The 16,339-nt window shown below is 59.6% G+C and overlaps 1 protein-coding gene across 8 annotated transcripts in view; it reads right to left on the minus strand.

The window, feature by feature from the left end:
* LOC116954198 (protein spire homolog 1-like) overlaps positions 1-16,339 on the minus strand; it is a 44,524-nt gene that overhangs the window by 3,793 nt on the left and 24,392 nt on the right. For 4 of the 8 annotated variants that reach the window (XM_076052127.1, XM_076052126.1, XM_076052128.1 and 1 more), the window contains exons 8-18: positions 15,606-15,692; positions 14,645-14,774; positions 13,913-13,954; positions 11,569-11,657; positions 10,655-10,745; positions 10,201-10,361; positions 8,753-8,941; positions 4,049-4,186; positions 3,796-3,866; positions 2,126-2,153; positions 809-984 (exon numbers count right to left, since the gene is read on the minus strand). In XM_076052127.1, coding sequence (XP_075908242.1) covers positions 809-984; positions 2,126-2,153; positions 3,796-3,866; positions 4,049-4,186; positions 8,753-8,941; positions 10,201-10,361; positions 10,655-10,745; positions 11,569-11,657; positions 13,913-13,954; positions 14,645-14,774; positions 15,606-15,692 — 1,202 coding nt within the window. Of the gene's footprint in view, positions 1-808; positions 985-2,125; positions 2,154-3,795; positions 3,867-4,048; positions 4,187-6,722; positions 6,777-8,752; positions 8,942-10,200; positions 10,362-10,654; positions 10,746-11,568; positions 11,658-13,912; positions 13,955-14,644; positions 14,775-15,605; positions 15,693-16,339 lie in introns of all 8 variants that reach the window. The other 4 variants (XM_076052133.1, XM_076052132.1, XM_076052131.1 and 1 more) reach the window with 3 other exon arrangements.

The raw sequence follows: 16,339 nt of genomic DNA on the forward strand, positions 1-16,339 counted from the left end.
GTAACGGCGCCACCTAGTGGGGTAACGGCGTCACCTAGAGGGGTAAGGAGTGCCACCTAGTGGGGTAACGGCGCCACCTAGTGGGGTAACGTCTCCACCTAGAGGGGTAACGGTGCCACCTAGTGGGGTAAGGAGTGCCACCTAGTGGGGTAACGGCGCCACCTAGTGGGGTAACGTCTCCACCTAGAGGGGTAACGGTGCCACCTAGTGGGGTAAAGAGTGCCACCTAGAGGGGTAACGGCGCCACCTAGTGGGGTAACAGTGCCACCTAGAGGGTAACAGTGCCACCTAGAGGGGTAACGGTGCCACCTAGAGAGGTAACGGCACCACCACCTAGTGGGGTAACGGCACCACCTAGAGGGGTAAGGAGTGCCACCTAGTGGGGTAACGGCGCCACCACCTAGTGGGGTAAGGAGTGCCACCTAGAGGGGTAAGGAGTGCCACCTAGAGGGGTAAGGAGTGCCACCTAGTGGGGTAACGGCACCACCACCTAGTGGGGTAACGGCGCCACCACCTAGTGGGGTAAGGAGTGCCACCTAGTGGGGTAAGGAGTGCCACCTAGTGGGGTAACGGCACCACCACCTAGTGGGGTAACGGCACCACCACCTAGAGGGGTAAGGAGTGCCACATGGGGGTGGTGCATGGGGCGCCACCACGAGGGCACCCCAGGTCCTTGTAACCCGCATGGGACGAATCTCACCTGGCGAGGCCTCTTCTGCAGGCTGCTCACCTGGAGACACCTCACCTGAAGACCCCCCCCCCCCAATCCCTCACCGCCCCCCCGCCCCCCCCGCCCCCCCCGGCCCACCTGGGTGTCGCCCTCTCGCGCATGGACACGGTGCGACGTGGTGCGGGGGTGCTGCGGGAGGACGACGACGCTGCAGGGGGGGGGCCGGGCGCCGTGGGGCTGCTGGCACCAGAGAGGCCGGCGGCGCCCAGCGAGTAGATGGGGATGTGGCCGATGTGCTTGGTGGGGAAACGCATCTGGACGGCCACAACGACGACGACAACGATGACGACGACGACGACAACGATGACGACGACAACGATGACGATGATAAACAACAAGGACGACAACGACGACAACGATGACGACAACGATGACGACGACAACGATGACGACGACAACGATGACGACGACAACGATGACGACGACAACGATGACGACGACGACGACAACGATGACGACGACAACGATGACGATGATAAACAACAAGGACGACAACGATGACGACGACAACGATGACGACGACAACGATGACGACGACAACGATGACGACGACAACGATGACGACGACAACGATGACGACGACAACGATGATAAACAACGATGACGACAACGATGACGACGACAACGATGACGACGACAACGATGATAAACAACGATGACGACAACGATGACGACGACAACGATGACGACGACAACGATGACGACGACAACAACAACGGTGGCAACAACGACAATGGTGACAACGGTGACAACAACGATAACAACGACAAGGACGACGACAACGCCCACGATAACAACAAAGGCCACAATAACAATGACGACAACAATGACGACAACAACGCCCACGATAACAACAAAGGCAACAATAACAATGACGACAACAATGACGACAACAACAATGACGAAAATGACTACGACAACAACAACGACGACAACAACGACAATAACCACGACAAGGGGGGGGCGGGGGATGCGTTTGTCCTTCCCCCGCACCTCCAATAATTAGTGCAGTTGGCTACGTATGGTGCGAAAAAAGTTCAACATACGTACTCATACACACAAATAATAATAGTAACTGAACACCTACTGCTACTATTTGTATTTTACCAGCTAAGGCCCAACTGAGCTCTACAGCTGTTTGTCAGAAGCCACCTGGCCACGAACACACTTGCACAGACGCCAGCTTCCACCACACGAATGCGATTGCATTGCGGCTGCGTGGTTGTGGTGATAACGCACGCACGCAACGGTGGACTTCATGCGCACCGTACGTAGCCAATCGGAGGTGCAGTCGCACGTTATTACGGCTGCGGAATCGTATCGAGGCATCGGCCGTGCTCCTGTGACAGTTGTGATTGCAGTAGTGGTTACAGTGGTTGTGGTCTGAGCTGTTACCTTTTTGCAGCACTGCGAGCAGACAGGCCTGTTGCACAGGAGACAAAACAACGACTCATCATCATCATCGACAGAGCCACCGATGCCATCACCACTACCACCGCCGCCGCCGCACCTCGTGGTCGCGGCCACCGCTCCCTGGTCCCCGCCAGAAGCAGCGACCTCCACGGCCTGACCCCGGGCAGTCGCCCGGAGCGTGGTCTTAGACTCATTCAGAGACCCACAGAGTCGCACAAAGACCCACAGACTCGCACAGAGACCCAGAGAGTCGCACAGAGACCCACAGACTCTCACAGAGACCCACAGACTCTCACAGAGACCCACAGACTCACACAGAGACCCACAGACTCTCACAGAGACCCACAGACTCACACAGAGACCCACAAACTCACACAGAGAACCACAGACTCGCACAGAGACCCACAGACTCGCACAGAGACCCACAGACTCACACAGAGAACCACAGACTCGCACAGAGACCCACAGACTCGCACAGAGACCCACAGACTCACACAGAGACCCACAGACTCACACAGAGAACCACAGACTCACACAGAGACCCACAGACTCGCACAGAGACCCACAGACTCACACAGAGACCCACAGACTCACACAGAGACCCACAGACACACACAGAGACCCACAGACTCACACAGAGACCGACAGACTCGCACAGAGACCCACAGACTCACACAGAGACCCACAGACTCACACAGAGACCCACAGACTCACACAGAGACCCACAGACTCACACAGAGACCCACAGACTCTCACAGAGACCCACAGACTCACACAGAGACCCACAAACTCACACAGAGAACCACAGACTCGCACAGAGACCCACAGACTCGCACAGAGACCCACAGACTCACACAGAGAACCACAGACTCGCACAGAGACCCACAGACTCGCACAGAGACCCACAGACTCACACAGAGACCCACAGACTCACACAGAGAACCACAGACTCACACAGAGACCCACAGACTCGCACAGAGACCCACAGACTCACACAGAGACCCACAGACTCACACAGAGACCCACAGACACACACAGAGACCCACAGACTCGCACAGAGACCCACAGACTCACACAGAGACCCACAGACTCACACAGAGACCCACAGACACACACAGAGACCCACAGACTCACACAGAGACCCACAGACTCACACAGAGACCCACAGACTCACACATAGACCCACAGACTCACACAGAAACCCACAGACACACACAGAGACCCACAGACTCACACAGAGACCCACAGACTCACCCAGAGACCCATAGAGTCACACAGAGACCCATAGATCTGCCCTGACAGTCTCCCAGTGTCCACTCTGAGGTTTCCTCTTCCCCGTGGGCACCAGACTCGTAGTGACCGCTCCCAATGCCGGTCTTGGCTATCGGCTCTCAGCCCCCCCAATCCTGCACACGCGTCCCACCCAGCACGGCTGTCCCACCCAGCACGGCCGTCCCCACCATCACACTAAACACCACCACCATCACCACCCCAACCATCGCAACCACCACAAGGACAATCACCACGGCACATCTCAAACATCTAACTCCGGTCAAGAAACGGGGGCCGCAGAGCGGAGCTCAGGGATCACCGCCTCCGCCACCACCCCCCCCTCCCTGTGCCCCGCCCCCCACGGAGGAAACCCCCCCCACCTCTTGCAGAAGTGGCAGGTGTAGGCCCAGGTGAAGAGCGAGAATCGCTTCGAGCGGCAGCAGAAGCACATCTGTGGGCGACACGACGCTCACGCTCGGCACACTCCCTACTCGCTCTCGTCACGCCGCCCAGCCAACCCCAGCCCCCCCCCCGGCCGCTCCCCGGCCTGCCCCAACCTCCCCCAGCTACCCCCCAGCTGCCGCCCAGCCTCCCCGCACACTAGAGGGCAGCGTCGGCGCGATGGGCGAGCACCTTGCCCTTCTTGAGCGCCGTGTAGATCTCCTTGTACTGCTGGAACTTCTCCAGCTCGGCCTTGACCAGCACCTGGCGGATGTGCATCACCTCCTCCACCGTGAGTGCGAGGCTCTCCACCGGGAAGCTGAACTCGTCCTGACGCACGCGCGGACAGACGCACGCGCGCAGGCGCGCATGCAGGCACGCACGCAGGCACGCACGCGGACGCACGTACAAGCAGACGCGCACGCAGGCAGACGTACGTGCGTGCAGACGCAAGTACGCACGCACACAGACGCACGCACACACACACACACGCACACACACACGCACGCACGCACACACACACGCACGCACGCACACGCACGCACGCACGCACACGCACGCACACACGCACGCACACACACACACGCACGCACACACACACGCACGCACGCACACACATGCACGCACACAGACGCACGCACACACACACGCACGCACGCAGGCGCGAGCAGACATACGCACGCACACACACACACACACGTGCGTCACCACTAGCCCCAAACCAGGCGCCGTAAGCAGTCGGAGGTCGGGGGATGGCAAGTGGCGGCGGTGGTGGCGGCGGTACGTTGTCCAATCGGGGTTGAGCCGGTCGCCACCCAGGAGGGGTGCGGGGGGAGGGGCAGCGAGCCGTCGACGATGCTCGGTGATCGGTGATCGAACCCCAACCCCGCTCGTTAGCGGCCAGAGTACGGAGCGCGACAGCGGCACCGTGGCGACGTCTTAACGGTCGCTTCACGTACGGCGACGCCGAGGGCGTCACGCCGGCCACGTGGGATGCTCGTTGCTGGCAGCCGATTGGCTGGTGCAGCGAGCGCGGGCGTGATGATGTCATCGTCCGGCAAGGTCTCTTACGGGAGCGAGAGCTACGAGGTTTGACCTTACGCGTCTGGCAAAGGGGATCTAGAAAAGGGGCCTGGCAAAGGGGTCTGGCAAAAGGGGGTCTCTGACAAAGGGGATCTAGCAAAGGGGATCTGACAGCAGGGGTCTGGCAAAGGGGGTCTGGCATAGGGGGTCTGGCATAGGGGGTCTGACACCTTAGAGGAGGTGTTCCATGGGGTTGCAGGGAAGTGGCGCACTGGTAACTCTCGAGCCTCACAGTCACAAGGGGCCTGGGTTCGATTCCTGACTCAGGTGCCTTTCTGCGTGGAGTTTGTGTGTTCTTCCCCTGTTCTGCAGTTTGAGTGTGTAAGTGCGGAGTGTGTGTAAGTGTGGAGTGTGTGGGAGTGTGTGTAAGTGTGGAGTGTGTGTAAGTGTGGAGTGTGTAAGTGTGGAGTTTGTGTAAGTAAGGAGTTTGTGTGTTCTCTCCCTGTTCTGTAATGTGACTGTGTAAGTGTGGCGTTTGTGTAAGTGTGGAGTGTGGAGTGTGTGTAAGTGTGGAGTGTGTGTAAGTGTGTAAGTGTGGAGTGTGTGTAAGTGTGGAGTGTGTGTATGGAGTTTGTGTGTTCTCTCCCTGTTCTGTAGTGTGACTGTGTAAGTGTGGAGTGTGTGTGTAAGTGTTGTGTGTAAGTGTGGAGTGTGTAAGTGTGGAGTGTGTGTGTGCAAGTGTGGAGTTTGTGTAAGTGTGGAGTGTGTGTAAGTCTGGAGTGTGTGTAAGTGTGGCGTTTGTGTGTTCTCTCCCTGTTCTGTAGTGTGACTGTGTAAGTGTGGAGTGTGTGTGTAAGTGTGGCGTGTGTGTAAGTGTGGCGTGTAAGTGTGGAGTTTGTGTAAGTGTGGAGTTTGTGTAAGTGTGGAGTTTGTGTAAGTGTGGCGTGTGTGTAAGTGTGGCGTTTGTGTAAGTGTGGAGTTTGTGTAAGTGTGGCGTGTGTGTAAGTGTGGCGTGTGTGTAAGTGTGGAGTGTGTGTAAGTGTGGAGTGTGTGTAAGTGTGGAGTGTGTGTAAGTGTGGAGTGTGTGTAAGTGTGGAGTGTGTGTAAGTGTGGCGTGTGTGTAAGTGTGGCGTGTGTGTAAGTGTGGCGTGTGTGTAAGTGTGGCGAGTGTGTAAGTGTGGAGTGTGTGCAAGTGTGGAGTGTGTGTAAGTGTGGAGTGTGTGTAAGTGTGGCGTGTGTGTAAGTGTAGAGTTTGTGTAAGTGTGGCGTGTAAGTGTAGAGTTTGTGTGTTCTCTCCCTGTTCTGCGTGGGTTTCCTCCGGGTTCTCTGGTTGCCTTCCACAGCTACCCACACACAATGTCAGAGGTGTTGGCCAAACGACGGAGCGGGCAGGACTCTCCTAAAAAAATGCTTCTTCGGACTCAAGTTAGTGTGGTTTTCCCCGAGTGAAATAAGTGAATATTACTGCTGCATTAACGTCGTTAGGACTGGCTCAATCGCATTGGACAATGTGCGATCACCACCATCACCACCACCACCATCACCACCACCACCATCACCACCACCACCGCCACCATCGCCGGCGCAATCAGTGCAGCGGTGTGCAGGGCGCAGCTGGCGCGACGAGCGAATTGCGCGACCAATTGATCGCTCGGCTGAAGCGATTGCGTGATCGTGGGATTTGTTTGTTGTTGCGCGGACGGACAGATGGAAGGACGCACAGATGGACGGACGGACGCACAGATGGACGGACGGATGGACACAGAGAGACATTGGCGGGGGGAGGTGGAGGGGGGAGGTGCGTTGATCGGATCCCAAGACGCCCGCAAATCGCACCCCTTACCATGATCAACATTCCGTCGGCACGGTGCAGGACCGGCGGTCGCGGTCCGACTTCCTGCATTGATTAGCAGCGTGCCAAGAGAAAAGGCGGCAGGGAAACGGGGGTGGGGGGTGGGGGGTGGAAGAAAAAAGATCGCCAGAACACAAAACGCAAAATGCGAACGGGGAAAGGAACAGAGCGAAAAATAATGACACAGCAGCGGGCGGCGTCGGGTTAGAGGGGGATCACACGTGTCACGCGTGCGGACGCCGCAACGGCTAAATCACCCGGGGGGTTAAAGGGGGGGCGGGGGCGAGAGCGAAGCGGGCGAGCCAAGCGGGGGTGGTGGGGCGAGCACGGGGGACGAGAGGGCGAGAGCAAGCGTTGTCCACCCTCGGTTGATTGGGGCGCTGGGTGGCAAAGGAGGGAGAGGGATCGGGGGGTATGGGGGGGGGGGGGCGGGGGTCGCGGGGGTCGCGGGGGCGGCTCGCAGGACGTACCGGCACCCTCGGAGCCCCGACTCCGGGCGCAGCGCGGGGCTAACGTGAGGGCAACCGCTGTGCTTCACAGACAAGTAGAGGCTACCACTGGATGGGGGGCGGGGGGGGGGGGGTGCTCTGTGGCTTTACCTATTCGAGCTATCATTTGCGATCGCTAGGTCACTTCTGACAAAGAAGCTGGTAGCTCAGCGGGCTTCACCTGCTCAAATTAAAACGGGTTCATTGTTGCCGATTTTACTTAATACGCTTACCATTCCTATACTTTGCACTCCGATCGTCTTTTCGCCGCATTGCTTGTTTTCGTAGCTTTATGACACGCCCCTACTGTAACATCTGTGACGAAGAGCTTTTGAGCTTGTCGGATTCCTCCAGCATAAAATAAATATTCTGATTGCGAGTAGCTTGCCGGTTCACCATATATTAAATATGCAGGCGGTCCCCGGGTTACGGAAAGGGTTCCGCAGATCGAGCCGTAACCCGAATTCTCCGTACGTCGGAAACTGACCAATTTTCCGACCAGAATCAACAATAAAATCCCATAGCCAGAAATAGTTGTGCCTCACCCTACCCGGTTTGTTGTGCCTTAGTTGTGCTGCCTCTACCCAGTTTGTTGTGCCTTAGTTGTGCCTCACCCTAGCCGGTTTGTTGTGCCTTAGTTGTGCTGCCTCTACCCGGTTTGTTGTGCCTTAGTTGTGCCTCACCCTACCCGGTTTGTTGTGCCTTAGTTGTGCTGCCTCTACCCAGTTTGTTGTGCCTTAGTTGTGCTGCCTCTACCCAGTTTGTTGTGCCTTAGTTGTGCCTCACCCTACCCGGTTTGTTGTGCCTTAGTTGTGCTGCCTCTACCCAGTTTGTTGTGCCTTAGTTGTGCCTCCCGTACCCGGTTTGTTGTGCCTTAGTTGTGCTGCCTTTACCCGGGTTCGTTTTCTCTGAGTTCTCTCAGCACTCTGGCAAGCTTCAAAAGGAAATTAATTACATAACGCATTTTCCATTTGCCGTAATCCTCGTGGAGTTCGGGCTCGGTGAAGGTGGCGTGAGAGCTGGCTTCTCGCCTTACGCCCCGCGCCGCCGTATTCATCCGCAACCTCACCGCGCTGCACTACTTGTGCTTAAACGTAACTAAACGCAAACATTTCCGCAAAATTTAATTAAAAAAGAGAAATTCAAACGCGAGTCGCGGGAGCGTTCCGTCTTGATTTGAAGCTTTCGTGACTGCAGGAATCCATACTCTCCGGCTCTTTCGGTAAAGTCATCACGTAGGGAGAAGAAAAAAATAATAAAATAAAACACGGCGTTTCGGTCGCAACACGAGCGTCAGTCTTCGCCTGAAGGCAGCCGCTTGTGTTCTATCTACAGCCTCCGCACAATGCCAGATTCATACGGTGCCGCTACGGCGACCTCGAAAACACATTGTGCCCTACCCTTCTCTCAACCCCCCCGGTTCGTCCTGAATGCCGACCCCCACGGTGGAACAGTGGGGAGAGTGGGGGGGGGAGGGATTCGGGGGAGAGGGGGGGCTGGTGGGGTCCAGGAAGGGTGGGGGGGGGGGCACACCTGCAGGGGGGCCCACTGGGGGGCGTCCGAACAAACCAAGTGCAGGGCCCTGCAGAGGAACCCGGCCGCACACAGCAGCGAGACCTCCAGGGGCCATGAGAAGGTTCCCAGGGCCCCCATCGCGGGGGGGGCCCTCCACAGACTGCTGGCCAGCAGCGGGCCCCCCACAGCCGCCACGGGGGGGGAGGACTACGGTGTCACCGGTAGGGAGAGGGGGTGGGTGGGGGAGGAGGGGAGGGGGGCCGGCGGTCAATGGGGTTAGAGGTCGCCGGACGTTGACGCTGGCGGCGGTGCAGGCCGGCGGGCGGGGGCCATGTGCCCCGGCCATCTCGGGTCGATCGCCGCCGCTCACCGCCACTCACCGCCGCTCACCGCCGGCGGTGAGCGTAGCCCGGAGGTTGGGCTCGGTAGGAGGGGCGGGGGTGGGGGGGCAGGGAGGGGTGGCGATGAAGCATGGAATGGGACGCAAGCGCGCGGCGCGGTTGTGACGGTCGTGGCACCGCGGAGAGAACCGCGTGGAACCCGAGCCTCGCTCCTAGTCTCACCGGGCGGCTACAAACCTTGGGCGTGGGTGGTGATAGCGGTGGTGGCGATTGGGCGGCGGTCGTGGAGTGGTGGCGGTGGTCGTGGGTGGTGGTGTTCATGTGGTCGTGGGTGGCGGTGATGGCGGTGATAGCGGTGGTGGCGATGGCGAAGGTCGTGGAGTGGTGGCGATGGTCGTGGGTGGTGGTGATGGCGGTGATAGCGGTGGTGGCGATGGCGAAGGTCGTGGAGTGGTGGCGGTGGTCGTGGGTGGTGGTGTTCATGTGGTCGTGGGTGGCGGTGATCGTGGTGATAGCGGCGGTGGCGATGGCGAAGGTCGTGGAGTGGTGGCGGCGGTGGCTTTACCGTGGTAGGTGACGACGAGGAGCTGACGGTGGCGACTCGCGAGGGAGGCCAACGGGGCGGAGGACACGACAACGATGATGGAACACGACACGAGGGACACACACGCACGGGGACGCGCTCCGGGGAGCTCACGGCACACGGCGATCTCTCAAATCGTCAAGCGCCGGCAACGCCACCCGGTGGTTGTGCCGGTGCGGGCGGCGACGGCAGTGGGGCCGACTGTGACGGTTGAAGTACTGGCTGGCGGCAGTGGTTTTTGTGGTGATGCCGGTGGTGGCTGCGTTGGTGGTGTTGGAGGTAGCCCGTGCAATGGTTGCCGTGGTGGTGATGGCGATGCCGGTGGTTGCGGTGGTTGCGGTGGTTGTGGTGGTACTAGTTGCACTGGCGATGCCGATTGTCGTCGCAGAGGCGTTGTGGCCGTGGTGCCGGTGTTGTGCTGGTGGTGGCCCCGATGTGACGGTGGTGTTGGTGTTGCGATGGCGATGGTGAAGTTGCGACGGTGGCCGTGTGGTGGCGGTGGTGTTGTGACGGTGGCCGGCGTCGGTGGCGCCGTCTCTCACCAGCGAGCGCGAGTCCTGGCGCACGGCACGTGGGAACTCTCGTGCCGCCGTGCTGGTCGGCGTCTCCTTCTCGATGGAGTGTCGCCGCGGTCCTGGCACGCGGCGCTCCGGCTGCGGCGTCGACGACACCGGCATGAAGCTCAGGTGCAGCGAGCGCCGGTCTGCGGGCGCCGGCAGTGTGGGGGGAGGGACGGGGGTGGGGGGGGAGCGGGTGAGGCGGGTGGTGGGGGGGGGGGGATCCCAATGTTTATACCGCGGCACCGCCCCCGCTCCGTGTTGTACTTCGGTTGGTTTGGCGGCCGCCCCGGTCAAGGCCACAAGTCCCCGGGGGCCTCCGTTCCCCCCCCGAGCCCACCTCCAACCCCCCCCACCGCACCTCTCCTCCCAAACCTCATGCATCCCGGCGCGGTTGTGGCCTCGCGCACACGCGACCTGGCGCCGCGGTGGTGCTCACCCCGGGGCCCCGCGTCGCGCAGGAGAGGCGCGATGTCGCCCAGGTAGTCCGGTGTCCCGGCGCCGTCTAGGTTGCCCTCCTCCTGCTCCTCCTGCACACACACACGCACGCACACACACACAGGCACGCACACACGCACACACAGGCACACACACGCAGGCACACACACACACACGCACGCACACGCACACACACGCACACACACGCACACACGCACGCACACGCACGCACGCACACACACAGGCACACGCACGCACACGCATGCACACGCACGCACACACGCACACACAGGCACACGCACAGGCACACGCACACACACGCAGACACAGGCACACGCACGCACACACAAGCACACGCACGCACACACAGGCACACGCACGCACACACAGGCACACGCACGCACACACAGGCAAAGACAAAGATCCCCCATATAGCCTTAACAGACTGCAGGGGCAAGTGCTGTTAGCGAGCACCTATGAAGGCCGGAACGTTACACGAGGGGGTGGGAAGCCAGCACCACGCCCGACCACCTTTGTCTCCCTAGTGGCAATGTTTACACACTGCACCAGGTACTCATTTGAGGCTGAGTCGACCTCGGGGAGGCCCGGGACCGGTTCAGATAATCGTCACTGGTGTTGGCAGTGAGCGGGAATCGAACCCGGGTCGCCAGGTTTGTAGCGCAACGTAGCGCTAACCGCTACACTACCGCTCCCCCCAACACACACAGGCACACACACAGGCACACACACGCAAGCAAGCAAGCACGCACAGTCGCAGCGCTCACCAAAGCGCACAGACTGGCAACCAACTCATGCTGCTGGTGCTACTGCTGGTGGTAGTGGTGCTGGTACTGGTGGTGCTTTGGTGGTGGTGGTGTGGTGGTGGTGCTGCTGGTGCTGCCGGTACCACCGCACCTCAAACTCTGCCTCCATCTCCGCCAGCGTTGGCGCCTTCAGCAGCAGCTTCTTCTTGCGGACGCAGCGCCCTTCCGGAGTGTCGATGTCTGCCCACGACACGCACGCACACACCCGCACACACACCCACACACACACACACACCCACACACACACACACCCGCACACCCACACACACCCGCACACACACCCACACGCACACACACACACACCCACACACACCCACACACACGCACACACCCACACACACCCACACGCACACACGCACACACGCACACACGCACGAACACACACGCACACACACCCACACACACGCACACACACACACACCCACACGCACGAACACACACGCACACACCCACACGTACGAACACTACTACAGCAACACCGCTATGGTAACACCAATACGGTAACACCACTGGTAACATCACTATGGTAACATCACTATGGCAACGCAACGGCAACACCACTACGGCAACACCACTACGGCAACACCGGCAACACGGCGGCATCACCACGACGGCACAGAAGCGTGGGATGGTGGGGTGGGGGGGAGCGCGCCTCGGTGTCACCGCGGGATGGTCACGGCACAGGGAAATTTCAGGCTCGGCCGACAGATCTGGGCCTTGTAGCACCAAGGTCTGGCCTGGGCGTCCCGCGGCCGTGACGGCTCCACTGCCAACTGTCCCGCCCTCGCTCGCGTACGCACAGACACGGCCAGGAACGAGGCACAGACACAGCCAGGAACGAGGCACAGACACAGCCAGTAGCGATGCACAGACACAGCCAGTAGCCAGGAACAGACACGGCCAGTAGCCAGGCACAGACACAGCCAGGAACGAGGCACAGACACAGCCAGTAGCCAGGCACAGACACAGCCAGTAGCCAGGCACATACACAGCCAGTAGCCAGGCACAGACACAGCCAGGAACGAGGCACAGACACGGCCAGGAACGAGGCACAGACACAGCCAGTAGCGAGGCACAGACACGGCCAGTAGCGAGGCACAGACACAGCCAGGAACGAGGCACAGACACAGCCAAACACGACGCACAGGCACAGCCAGGAACGAGGCACAGACACAGCCAGTAACGAGGCACAGACACGGCCAGGAACGAGGCACAGACACGGCCAGGAACGAGGCACAGACACAGCCAGGAACGAGGCACAGACACGGCCAAACACGAGGCACAGACACAGCCAAACACGAGGCACAGACACAGCCAAACACGACGCACAGGCACAGCCAGGAACGAGGCACAGACACAGCCAGTAGCCAGTCACAGACACGGCCAGTAGCGAGGCACAGACACAGCCAGTAGCCAGGCACAGACACAGCCAGGAATGAGGCACAGACACAGCCAGTAGACAGGCACAGACACGGCCAGTAGCAAGGCACAGACACAGCCAGTAGCGAGGCACAGACACAGCCAGGAACGAGGCACAGACACAGCCAGTAGACAGGCACAGACACAGCCAGTAGCCAGGCATAGACACAGCCAGGAACGAGGCACAGACACAGCCAGGAACGATGCACAGACACAGCCAGGAACGAGGCACAGACACAGCCAGTAGCCAGGCACAGACACAGCCAGTAGCGAGGTAAGACACGGCCATGCCGACACACACGGAAGCCAGGCGAATATTGGTTTCCTTGAAGATTTGTTTCATCACAGGAATTCAAATTAGTTCAACCTGCAAACATTTGTTCCCCTGACCCTATGTGTACCCCTGGGGTCGGGGTTAGGGGGTCGGTGTTAGGGGTCGGTGTTAGGGGTCGGGTTCGTGTTTGGGGTGAGGCTAGTGGAGGAGCGATCGGGTTGTCCAGGCGGTTGCTGGGGCCGCCACCTTCCCTAATGCAGACCAAACTTTGGCCGTGTCCCTCCTCTAACTCAGCGCTGGGCCTCCCCCTCCTCCTCCTCCTCATCATCGCCCCGTCACCGCAGCGAAGCTCAACTCAGCCAGACCGGTACCAGACCTGGGTAACACCGGCGGGCAACCCGTCCTCACCGCCTTCAACAACCCCGCGCCGACTAGCGTGGTGAAGTATGGCTGAACAACCCCCTACGACCCGACAGGGCGCCCGTCGTGGTGGCGGGGGCGGGACCTTCATCCAGCAGTGGATTGACAACAGGATGCGTACAGTAGTATTCATCTATTCATTTGTGGCCTTCAAGGAGAGAACCGGTATTCGGAGGGCGCACACAATCACGATTGCGTCGGCGCAAGCGGAGGGCGGGCGTGCATGTGGAGAGAGAGCAAAGCGAGGGAGCGAGCAAGCGGGGTCGGCCGGTGACAAAGGGGTCACGTGGCGGGGGGGAGGGGGGGTCAGCTGGTACTGTACCTGCCAGGTCAAAGCTCTGTGACATGCTAAGGGGTCTCAGGGCTGGGGAGGGGGCAGGGGTGTACCGGGTCACACACGCACACGCACGCGCACACACGCACACACATGCACGCGCACACACACACACGGACACGCAGGGACAAAAAATAGAACCAAGGATGACAACGGTCGTCAAAGTAAACGAAGACGCGTGGGATGGGAGGCGGGCGCAGAGGGATTGTAAGGATGGTGGGGGGGAGGGGTGTTGATGGTGGGAGTGAGTGGGCGGCGGAGTGAGCGCGGGGGTGAGCGAGCGAGTGGTGAGCGAGTAGTAAGCGAGTGGTGAGCGAGCGAGTGGTGAGCGAGTAGTAAGTGAGTGGTGAGCGAGTGAGTGGTGAGCGAGCGAGTGGTGAGCGACTAGTAAGCGAGTGGTGAGCGACTAGTAAGTGAGTGGTGAGCGACTAGTAAGTGAGTGGTGAGCGAGCGAGCGGTGAGCGAGCGAGCAGTAAGCGAGTAGTAAGCGAGTGGTGAGCGAGTAGTGAGTGGTGAGCAAGTAATAAGCGAGTGGTGAGCGAGTGGTGAGCGAGTAGTAAGCTAGTGGTGAGCGAGCGAGTAGTGAGTGGTGAGCGGTGAGCGAGCGAGCGGTGAGCGAGTAGTAAGTGAGCAGTAAACGAGTAGTAAGCGAGTGGTGAGCGAGTGGTGAGTGGTGAGCGAGTGGTGAGCGAGTGGTGAGCGAGTGGTGAGTGCGCGCACCGATCCGGCAGGGCTGTGGCGGGACGGGCGAGACGGACCGCAGCTTGCGGTCCGTGCGGATCTCGTCCAGCATCTGCTCGTGGAGACTGCGGGGTCGCTCCGGGGTCTCGCGTAGCTTCCGGAACGCGACCTACGAGCACAAACAAAAGACAAAGATCCCCCGTAAAGCCTTAACATTTTCTCGGGGCAAGTGCTGTTAGCGAGCACCTACGAAGGTCGGCACGGCACACGAGGGGGTGGGTGGCCAGCACCACGCCCGACCGCCTTTGTCTCCCTAGTGACGATGTTTACACACAGCACCAGGTACTCATTTGAGGCTGAGTCGACCTAGGGGAGGCCCAGGACCGGTTCAAACAATCGTCATTGGTGTTGGCCGTGTTCGCGAGGTTCATAGCGCTGGTGTACAGACACACACTAGCGCGTACACTAGTGTGCATCTGTACACTAGTATGTGTGTGTACACTGGTGTGTGTGTGTGTACACTAGTGTATGTGTGTGTACACTATTGTGTGTGTACACTGGTGTGTGTGTGCGTGTACACTGGTGTGTGTGTGTGTGTACACTGGTGTGTGTGTGCGTGTACACTGGTGTGTGTGTGCGTGTACACTGGTGTGTGTGTGCGTGTACACTGGTGTGTGTGTACACTGGTGTGTGTGTGTGCGTGTACACTGGTGTGTGTGTGTGTGTGCGTATACACTGGTGTGTGTGTGTGTGTACACTGGTGTGTGTGTACACTGGTGTGTGTGTGTACACTGGTGTGTGTGTGTACACTGGTGTGTGTGTGTGTACACTGGTGTACAGACTAGGTTGCTGCGGGGAGGGGGAGTCAGAGGTGGTAGTCGGAGTGGGAGGTGGGGGGGTCAGAACGTTCGGTTTGTTCTCCTTCCCCCCCGCACCTCCGATTAGCCCGCGGTGCGACAGCGGTTTAACACTCACGTACACACACGGAGGGCCAACTCACGGGGTTAAGTGGCGGCCGCGAGCGGATGAACTCCAGGATGACGTCGTGCGCGCTCTTCCGCACCCGTGAGGGGATGTCTCCGTTCACCTGGCGGCGGTGACGGCAAGGGACGTGGGGTGGGGGAGGGAAGACCGCGGGCACACACGGTGAGCGCACAGAGCAACAAGCAAGGAAGAAGAACCATGCACACGCTGCGGGATGGCCCGAGACGTACCGTACGGGAGGCGCGGTGTGAAAAACAAACGACAATGATGGTGGTGGTGGTGGTGGCGGCGATCCGGTGAGGACGCTCCCCCTCGGGAGCGTCGCCTTAAAATCAGCCGTGCAGCGGTGTAACGTTACGCTCCAAGATGCACGGCGAGATGGCGTGTGACGCCGCGCATCACAACGCCATCGGGAAACCGTTTAGTATACTGCAGTGCCTCTGGGCTCCATCGCTTCACCGAAACGAGGGAGACGGGTGAATTAACCCAGCCATACCTGGCGAGGGGGTGGGTGGACAGTCAAATGTGGGAGTCTGGCCGTGCCATTATTATCCACCTTCCTTCCCGCTCATGTAGGAATGGATGAACAGATGAGGTTAAACGGGCCATACCATTTTCTTCCCCAGGAGGTAAAAAGATGGGGTAGTTGGCCCCTACCAATTTATTCCCCCCCAATGCAACAACGGATGGATGGGGTACTTGGGCCTCACCATTTTACCCTTCCCTCAGGGGCAGGCGTGGATAGGTGGG

This window comes from Petromyzon marinus, chromosome 54 (assembly GCF_048934315.1).
Source record: "Petromyzon marinus isolate PM22_M1 ecotype Great Lakes invasive population chromosome 54, UKy_Petmar_22M1.pri1.0, whole genome shotgun sequence".
NCBI lineage: Eukaryota > Metazoa > Chordata > Hyperoartia > Petromyzontiformes > Petromyzontidae > Petromyzon > Petromyzon marinus.